The sequence below is a fragment of the Salvelinus sp. IW2-2015 genome, unplaced genomic scaffold (genome assembly GCF_002910315.2).
Source record: "Salvelinus sp. IW2-2015 unplaced genomic scaffold, ASM291031v2 Un_scaffold5424, whole genome shotgun sequence".
NCBI classification, from domain to species: Eukaryota; Metazoa; Chordata; class Actinopteri; order Salmoniformes; family Salmonidae; genus Salvelinus; species Salvelinus sp. IW2-2015.
The window spans coordinates 38,715-49,143 of record NW_019946689.1 but is presented as its reverse complement, the minus strand read 5'-3'; the positions used below and the strand labels follow the sequence as shown (position 1 = coordinate 49,143).

Below are 10,429 nucleotides of genomic sequence, written 5' to 3'. Positions count from 1 at the left end.
TTGGTCAATTTAGCTCGGAATATGCCACCCTTTTCAATCTGTCACCTAATCTTGCCTAATGGGCAGGTCAGCCCTGGAGGAAAGTATTGGCTGTAAGAAGGAGGAGAAAACATAACATCTGGTTGTTTTTAAAATACTACTTATGACATTGCCTGCCAGAATAAACATATTAGAGATTTTTTTCCAATCTGCGTTACMCACTCCAGTCAGCAAGCAGCGATGTGAGTCTTTCAGGTGATGCTTCTTGCGTGACGTATAATCTAGCGGACGGAACTGGACGCTTCTTCAACAGCGACAAAAGGCTTCTGATTCAACCGACGCGGTGGTTTGCTAGCGAACATAACACCGAAACATTGGAGCTCTTTAGACCAATCTTGTGTATATTACTCATAGTGTTTAGAACATAATTATGTTTACTTATCTACAGGTTCATTTAAACGTAATTTGCTTCTTAAATTAGCAAATGTGTTAAATTGATATAGCATTAGGCTAATCGCTCGGCGCATGAGCTCACTAAGCAAGACGGAGAAAGAAGCTCTGATGAAAGGAGAGGAAGAAGCTTTCAGGATGAATAGGGAGGAAGAGGAGGCCATCACATTGAAAGAAGAAGAGGATGATATTACAGTGAAAGAGGAAGATGGGAAAGAGGTTGTCAAAGTGGAAGAAGAGGAGGTAGAAGCTTTCAGAATCAAAAAGGAGGACGATGCCATAACATTGAAAGAAGAGAATGTAGTGAAAGAAGAGGAAGAACCTTTTAGAGTAAAAGAGGAAGAGGAGGCTATCTCAATAAAAGAAGAGGAGACAGAATATCAGATTAACACCAGTGAGTACTGTCTTAAAAACGGGGGCACAAACTGTTGTTGAACTAATGTGTTATTTTAAAGGGGCATTCTACTAAAGTTCTACACTTGAATATGTTGTTCAGTRCTGKRGRAATTGTTKAAGGGGCMATCTGCCATTGGTACATATGTTTTTKGGACTTCRMTGTATTGAATTCTCATTCTCCATGTGGTCTACATTAAAGTTCACCTCATCTAATATAACAGGCTTTTAAAATTCAATATTGGAGCATAATTTCTACTTAAAATATCAAAGGGACACAAAAGGCACCAATTTCGTTGATTGCAATAGAAGGTCATAAGTTTACCATCTGTTTTATGTTCTCATTCACACAGGAGCGAGACATGACTATGGTGGATCCTCTGGGGAGCCTCAACAACATCCTGATGCTGACGAGTCAGAGAAGAGTCTCTCCAGATCAGAACACCAGATGGTACAGCTTGGTTTGTTCTAGCATACAGCCTGCTCTATCTGGGTCTGGGCTGGGTTTCTGTAAAGCACTTCATGACAGCGGTGACATCAGCATCCATAATGATATGTGTCTGTGTCCCCTCTTTATGGTTACCAGGACAACGCTAGCCCTTCCTCCCTCCCGGAGTCCTCGTGTCATGCCTCTCCCGGTAGCGCCTTACTGCTGGGTATGAAGAGGTTGTCTGTGCTGCTGGTGGACTGCAGGAAAACAATGGGGCTGAGTGGAACTGTGAGAGGAGGAGAAGAGAAGAAAGGATCAGATTTGACTCATCAAAGTAAGTGCTGTAGTTTAGCTTTAACAAATAAAATAGATCTGCCCACTGGTGGCTGTTACCAGTAGGGCTGTCCCCAACTAATACAAATACAGCTTTGCAGACTCTTGGCATTCTCTCAACCAGCTTCACCTGGAATGCTTTTCCAACAGTCTTCAAACCAAACTTTATTTGCCACATCCGCCGAATACAACAAGTGTAGACTTTACCCTGAAATGCTTAGTTAACAGCCCTTAACCAACAGTGCAGTTAAATGTAAATTGTCCGGTGGGGATTTTTATGAATTGTTCAGCAGCCTAATGGCTTGGGGTAAAATCTGTTGAGGAGCCTTTTGGTCCTAGACTTGGCGCTCCGGTACCGCTTGCTGTGGGGTAGCAAAAAAAACTGTCTATAACTTGGGTGACTGGAGTCTCTGACAATTTTAGGAGTTCCCACATATGCTGGGCACTTGTTGGCTGCTTTTCCTTCACTCTGCCGTCCAACTCATCCAAAACCATCTCAATTGGGTTGAGGTCGGTTGATTTGTGGAGGCCAGGTAATCTGATGCAGCACTCTCCTTCTTGGTCAAATAGCCCTTACACAGCCTGGAGCTGTGTTGGGTCATTGTCCTGTTGAAAAACAAATGATAGTCCCACTATTCGCAAACCAGATGGGATGGCGTATCGCTGCTGAATGCTGTGGTAGCCATGCTGGTTAAGTGTGCCTTGAACTCTAAATAAAAAAAATAAACATTTAACCAGAAAAGCACCATCACACCTCTCCTCCATGCTTCACGGTGGGAACCACACATGCGGAGATCATCCGTTCACCTACTCTGCGTCTCACAAAAACACGGCGTTGGAACCAAAAATCTCAAATTTGGACTCATCAGACCAAAGAACAAATTTCCAGCTGTCTAATGTCCATGCTCGTGTTTCTTGGCCCAAGCAAGTCTCTTCTTTATTATGGTGTCCTTTAGTAGTTGTTTCTTTGCAGCAATTCAACCATGAAGGCCTGATTCACGCAGTCTCCTCTGAACAGTTTATGTTTAGATGTGTCTGTTACTGCAATTCTGTGAAGCATTTATTTGGGCTGCAATCTGAGTGCAGTTAACTCTAATGAACTTGTCCTCTGCAGCAGGGATAACTGGGTCTTCCTTTCCTGTGCGGTCCTCATGAGAGACAGTTTCATCATAGCGCTTGGAAGTTTTTGTCACTGCACTTTCGAAGTTCTTGAGATTTTCTGGATTGCCTGACATTCATGTCTTCAAGTAATGATGGACTGTCATTTCTCTTTGATTATTTTTCGTTTTTTTTGCCATTATATGGACTTGGTCTTTGCCAAATATCTTCTGTATACCAACTCTACCTTGTCACAACACAACTGATTGGCTCAAATGCATTAAGAAGGAAAGAAATTCCACAAATTAATTTTAACAAAGCACACCTGGTAATTTGAAATGCATTCCAGGTGACTACCTCATGAGGCTGGTTGAGTGAATGCCAAGAGTGTACAGGGCTGTCATCAAGGCAAAGGGTGGATACTTTGAAGAATATAAAATATATTTAGATTTGTTTAAAACATTTTGGATTACTACATGATTCCGTAGTTGATGTCTCACACCTGTTGATTGAAATGCATTCCAGGGGAAATGATGGATAGGGCTGCCATGCTTTAGCTCTTATGGAAACTTTGCACTATATTTTTGATGTTGTTATTTTTTTACATTATTAGCCCAGAATTATTTTGTGTTACACACAGCCGGGATGAATTTTTGGATATCAGAGCGGCGGTAACTCACCAGCATTACGACCAGGAATTCGACTTTTCCTGAATCGATCTTTTGTTCCTACCCCCCAAAGCAATTTAACTGATTCCAGAAGCTGACCCAAAAAAACGGCAGTGGGAAAGAGGTACTCAGAGTGGGCTTCTAGTCTGACTCAGGAGGCTGAAGAAATTGGCTTGTCACCAAAAGCACTCACAAACTTCTACAGATGCCACAATCGAGAGCATCCTGTTGGGCTGTATCACCGCCTGGTACGGCAACTGCTCCGCCCACAACCGTAAGGCTCTCCAGAGGGTGGTGTGGTCTGCACAACGCATCACCGGAGGCAAACTACCTGCCCTCCAGGAGACCTACAGCACCCGATGTCACAGGAAGGCCAAAAAGATCATCAAGGACAACAACCACCCGAGCCACTGCCTGTTCCCCCCGCATCATCCAGAAGGCGAGGTCAGTACAGGTGCATCAAAGCGGTGACCGAGAGACTGAAAAACAGCTTCTATCTCAAGGCCAACAGACTGTTAAATAGCCATCACTAGCACATTAGAGGCTGCCGCCCTATATACATAGACTTAAATCACTGGCCACTTAGTAATGGAACACTAGTCACTAGTCACTAATGTTTAACATATTTTGCATTACTTATCTCATATGTACATACTGTATTCTATCCTATTATATCTTAGTCTATGCTGCTCTGACATTGCTCCTCCAAATATGTATATATTAATTCCATTCCTTTACTTTAGATGTGTGTGTATTGTTGTGAAATTGTTAGATTACTTGTTAGTTATTACTGCACTGTTGGAGCTAGAGAAACAAGCATTTCGCTACACCCGCAAAACATCGCTAAACATGTATATGTGACTAATTAACATTTGATTTGATTTACCTCATGAAGCTGGTTGAGAGAATGCCAAGAGTGTGCAAAGCTGTCATCAAGGCAAAGGGTGGCTACTTTGAAGAATCTCAAATATAAAATATATACAGTGAGGGGGAAAAAACTCCCTTTAAGAGAGTGCTTCTGTGACAGGTGTCCTTTATACAGGTAACAAACTGAGATTAGGAGCACTCCCTTTAAGAGTGTGCTCCTAATCTCAGCTCGTACCTGTATAAAAGACACCTGGGAGCCAGAAATCTTTCTGATTGAGAGGGGGTCAAATACTTATTTCCCTCATTAAAATGCAAATCAATTTATAACATTTTGACATGCGTTTTTCTGGATTTTTTGTTGTTATTGTGTCTCTCACTGTTCAAATAAACCTACCATTAAAATTATAGACTGATAATTTAATTGTCAGTGGGTAAATCGTACAAAATCAGCAGGGATCAAATACTTTTTTCCCTCACTGTATTTGGTTATACAATTTCAACGACTTACAGTTCATATAAGGAAATCAGTCAATGTAAATAAATTCATTAGGCCCTAATCTATGGACTTCACATTACTGGGGGAGGAACAGCCTGGGTGGGCCTTGGAGGGCATAAGCCCACCCACTTGGAAGACAGGCCTACCCGCTGGGAGCCAAGACCAGCCCAGCCAATGAAGCTGTCCGGGTGGCAGGTCTAAGACAATGTGGAGGTCCTGGACTGGCGTGGTATATGCGGTCTGCGGTTGTGAAGCCGCTTGGATGCCAAATTCTCTATAATGAATTGAATGTTAATTCTCTACCATAAGCTGCCTACACTTATGGTAGAGAAATAAACATTCAATTCTCTGGAAACTGCTCCAGTGGAAATTCCTGCAGTCAGCATGCCAATTGCACGCTCCCTCTGAAGACCTCTTGCTGCAGAGGATAAGTTCATTATTCAAATTGCAGCACAAATAACTGCTTCACAGAGTAGAAGTAACAGACATCAACATGTCAGAGGAGACTGCGTGAATCAGGCCTTCATTGTCGAATTGCTGCGAAGAAACCACTTCTCAAGACACCAATAATAAGAAGAGACTTGCTTGGGCCAAAAAACATGAGCAATGGACATTAGACCCGGTTAATCGTCCTTTGGTCTGATGAGTCCAAATTGAGATTTTTGTTCCAACCACTGTATCTTTGTGAGACACCGAGTAGGTAAATGGATGATCCCGCATGTGTGGATCCCACCGTGAAGCATGGAGGAGGTGGAGTGGGGGTACTTTGCTGTCACACTGTCTGTAGTCTGTGATTTATTTAGAATTCAAGGCACACTTAACCAGCATGGCTACCACAGCATTCTGCAGTGATACACCATCCCATCTGGTTTGGGCTTAGTGGGACTATCATTTGTTTTTCAACAAGACAATGACCCAACACACCTCCAGGCTGTGTAAGGGCTATTTGACCAAGAAGGAGAGTGATGGAGTGCTGCATAAGATGACATGGCCTCCACAATCACCCGACCTCAACCCAATTGAGATGGTTTGGGTTGAGTTGGACCGCAGAGTGAAGGAAAAGCAGCCAACAAATGCTCAGCATATGTGGGAACTCCTACAAGACTCTTGGAAAAGCATTTCAGGTGAAGCTGGTTGAGAGAATGCCAAGCTGTCATCAAGGCAAAGGGTGGCTACTTTGAAGAATCTAATATATATTTCGATTTGTTTAACACTTRTTTTGGTTACTACATGATTCCATATGTGTTTTTTCATAGTTTTGATGTCTTCACTATTATTCCACAATTTACAAAATAGTAAAAATAATGAAAAACCCTTGAATGTGTAGGTGAGTCCAAACTTTTGACTGGTACTGTACATTAAATTCCCTGGCAACAGCTCCAGTGGACATTCCTGCAGTCAGCATGCCAATTGCACGCTCCCTCTGAGACATCTGTGGCATTGTGTTGTGTGACAAAACGGCACATTTTAGAGTGGCCCCAGCACAAGGTGTACCTGTGTAATGATCATGCTGTTTAATCAAGTTCTTGAAATGCCACACCTGTCAGGTGAATGGATTATCTTGGCAAAGGAGAAATGTTCACTAACAGGGATACAAACAAATTTGTACACCAAATTTGAGGTAAATAAGCTTTCATGCGTGTGGAAAAATTCTGGGATATTTTATTTCAGCTCATGAAACATGGGACCAACACTTTACATATTTATATTTTTAATCTTCCCAAAAATATTTCACATTCTTTTTTACTTTACCCCAAATATCGTGACATTAATGATAGTAAAACTGTTTAAAATGTGTGAACTTTCCCTTATTTTAGGTTTTAAGGAAGTGTGTAGGTCGCATTCTGTATCATACAGCTACAAAGGTTATATATTTAGAACCACCTGCTTGATAGGAATCCAGCGATGTCTGTGTCTTGAGTGTCATAGAACTGTCTAGTGTTTTGTGTTCTGACTTATAAAACAGAATGAATAAATAAGTAACGTAAACATATTATCAGTTATTACCAGGAAGCTACAACATTTGTTTTAAAATCACACCAAGATAGTTTTAAATTATGAAATGTTTGAGGGATCTGATTTAGATTAAACCTCATAAGGCAGTTTTATCATGTGGAGATTTCATTCAGGTCTCTCTTTAAATAAACACTGTCTTTGGCAGGAGGAAAACCAAACTTGGAGGAACCGGAGACGTCCAAACCAGCAAGACGACACCTCTGCTCCCGGATTGGAAAGAGTTTTACCAAGTTAGGAAGCCTGAAAAGACATGAGAGGACACAACCAGGAGAGAAGTCATACAATTGCGCACAGTGTGSAAAGAGTTTTAACCAGTTAGGAAAACTGAAAGTTCATGAGCGAATACACACAGGGGAGAAGCTTTTCCATTGCTCCCAGTGTGGAAAGAGTTTTAACAAGTTAGGAAACATGAAATCTCATGAGCGAATACACTCAGGGGAGAAGCCTTACCACTGCTCCCAGTGTGGAACTAGGTTTACCAAATTAGGAAGCCTGAACAGACATCAGAGGACACACACAGGGTCGAAGCCACACCATTGCTCCCAGTGTGGAAAGAGTTTTAACCAGTTAGGAAACATGAGATCTCATGAGCGAATACACACAGGGGAGAAGCCTTTCCATTGCTCCCAGTGTGGAAATAGTTTTAGCCAGTTAGGAAGCCTGAAAGCTCATGAGCGAATCCACACAGGGGAGAAACCTTACCACTGTTCCCAGTGTGGAAAGCGTTTTAACCGGTTAGGAAAGCTGAAAGAACACATGAGACTGCACACAGGGGAGAAGCCTTACAAATGCTCAGACTGTGGGAAGACATATTACTCATCACAGTCACTTAAAAGTCATATGAAAATCCACACAGGATAGAAGAATTACTTATCCTAGTGTGTAAATTGATATTCACATTGACTTCATTACTTCTCCTAGTGTGTCATATTGATATTTCACATCACATTGACTTAAAACGTTTTAGGGATAGGGGGCAGCATTTTCACTTTGGATGAATAGCTTGCCCAAAGTGAACTGCCTCCTACTCTGTCCCAGATCTAATATATGCATAGTATTACTATTGGATAGAAAACCCTCTGAAGTTTCTAAAACTGTTTGAATGATGTCTGTGAGTATAACAGAACTCATATGGCAGGCAAAAACCCAAACAGGAAGTGGGAATTCTGAGGCGGGTCGATTTTCAACTCATCGCCTAATGAAATCCCAGTAAGATATGGATTTGTTTGCACTTCCTACGCCTTCCACTAGATGTCAACAGTCTGTAGAACGTTGAATGAAGCTTCTACTGTGATGTTGAGCCGGATGGGGGCTGTTTGAGTCAGTGGTCTGGCAGAGAGCCAGGTCCTGGTCACGCGCATTCCAAATGATATCTACTACGTTCCATTACTTCTACAGACACAAAGGAATTCTCCGGTTGGAACGTTATTGAATATTTAGGATAACAACATCCTAAAGATTGATTCTATAGTTAGTTTGACAAGTTTTTTCGACCTGTAATGTAACTTTTTGAAGTTTTCGTCCGACGTTCGCCTGGACCTGCACGAGTGTTTGGATGTGTGTACTAAAAGTAGCTACTTGGAACTAAATAATGGACATTATCGAACAAAACAACAATTTATTGTGGAACTAGGATTCCTGGGAGTGCATCCTGATGAAGATCATCAAAGGTAGGGAATATTTATCATGTAATTCCGTATTTCTGTTGACTCCAACATGGTGGAGAAATGTTGTTTATATCTGAGCACCGTCTCAGATTATTGCATGGTGTGCTTTTTCCGTAAAGTTTTTTTAAAATCTGACACAGCGGTTGCATAAGAACAAGTGTATCTTTAATTCTATGTAAAACATGTATCTTTCATCAAAGTTTATGATGAGTATTTCTGTTATTTGATGTGGCGCTCTGCAATTTCTCCGGATATTTTGGAGGCATTTCTGAACATGGCGCCAATATAAACTGAGATTTTTGGATATAAATATGACATTATTGAACAAAACATACATGTATTGTGTAACATGATGTCCTATGAGTGTCATCTGATGAAAATCATCAAAGGTTAGTGATTCATTTTATCTCTATTTCTGCTTTTTGTGACTGGGAAAATGGCTGTGTGTTTTTTGGACTTGGCGTGATCTAACATAATCATATGTTGTGTTTTCGCTGTAAAGCATTTTTTAAATGAACATGATGGGTAGATTAACAAGATGTTTATCCTTCATTTGCTGTATTGGACTGTTTAATGTGTGAAAGTTACATATTTCCCAAAAATATTTTTGAATTTCCCGCACTGCCTTTTCAGCGGAATGTTGTAGAGGGGTTCCGCAGCGGAACGTGTGTCCTAGAAAGGTTAAAATTCATCAGAGAACATACACAGTGCTCCCGTTATTTCTTATATTGTTGACTGAGAATGTGTTTACCTGTTTTTACCAATGTACTAAGTATACTCAAACCATATATGTGTGTTTTTATTAGAAAACATGAATTGAATATGGAGTATGCAGTTTGAACATAGAGTAGATCAGATTTCATGTGTTTTAAATGGTTCTTTTTAAAACTTTGACTGTGTTTGTGTTTATCTGGGTGTCTTTCCTCCAGTACTACAGATATAAAGTGATATTTGGATGTGATGCATTGTTCCATTGTTTACATTTGCACTGTTGCCCACTGATGATTTAATGACATTAAAATGTTCACTTACCGCCCACGATTGCTGTTTCATCATTGTCTAAATGAAGAGTTCCTAGTTCACTTTCCTGGGGGCATTTACAAACCACTGGTTGAATAAACGTTGTTTCCACGTCATTTCAACAAAATATATCCATGTGATGATGATAGATGTAGAAAACGGATTGGATTTATTTTTTCAACCCAACTTGCAACCTAAATCCAATGACAGGTTACATTTGTGTTGATTTCAACTCAGTTGACAATCACTAAATAGAAACTAGATGTTGAACTGACGTCTGTGCCCAGTGGGCTGGTTTGGATAAACGGCAGGTGTTGGATCAATATCCACCTTAGTAGCTAATTTTCCATGTAATTTGCGACAGATTTACATGTGAATATTCTAAAATCTGCATAAAACAATATACACATTTTCCCACCAGAAATGTTTCTATCAAACAGATTTATTGCGGATAAAAGGCTTTGCTGACAAATAAATAACTTTTGCTGTTAAATTCCCATTTTCCAAATGAAAAATACAAGTTAAATGGGTTTTCATCGCATTTTCAACTTCACTGATGGTTTTAAAAACTGTTACGTAAAATAGAAAATGTCCTCTTGTCCCGTGCTGGTAGGCTACATACATGATGAGATTATTATGGATAGGAGAGATATTATTTTATTTGTCAAATGGCAACCAAGCATCAATCATCATGTCACCAGAATAAGACCATCAAAATGTATTGGAAAGAGCATCAAGCTCATCACATGCAGTTTCACCACCCTGTGAAGTTCATAACTTATTTAATCTGTAGCCTAATAAACTACATGGGTTCCAAGTCGTAGGAGGGAGGACCACACAACATATCACACGTGACTCCAAGTTAACTAAGATGTGATGGTTATTATATAAATATTTGCTCATAAAAGTAGTTTAACCTCCGTTTCTCACTTAGGCATTTTTACTGACACAAAAAGCTCCCACACGTAAAACAAACTAACAAATTGTCTGTCTGCATTTATAAAAGTGTACA

At 40.4% G+C, this 10,429-nt stretch overlaps 1 protein-coding gene across 1 annotated transcript; it reads left to right on the top strand.

Annotated features, from left to right (window-relative positions):
• Positions 1–279: 279 nt before the first annotated feature.
• Positions 280–9,423, top strand: LOC112078234 (zinc finger protein 678-like). The gene is made up of 4 exons (XM_070441986.1): positions 280–823; positions 1,176–1,273; positions 1,409–1,586; positions 6,876–9,423. The coding sequence occupies exons 1-4, from the start codon at positions 505–507 to the stop codon at positions 7,589–7,591; spliced, it is 1,311 nt and encodes a 436-aa protein (XP_070298087.1). The 5' UTR covers positions 280–504; the 3' UTR covers positions 7,592–9,423.
• The last annotated feature ends 1,006 nt before the right edge of the window (positions 9,424–10,429 follow it).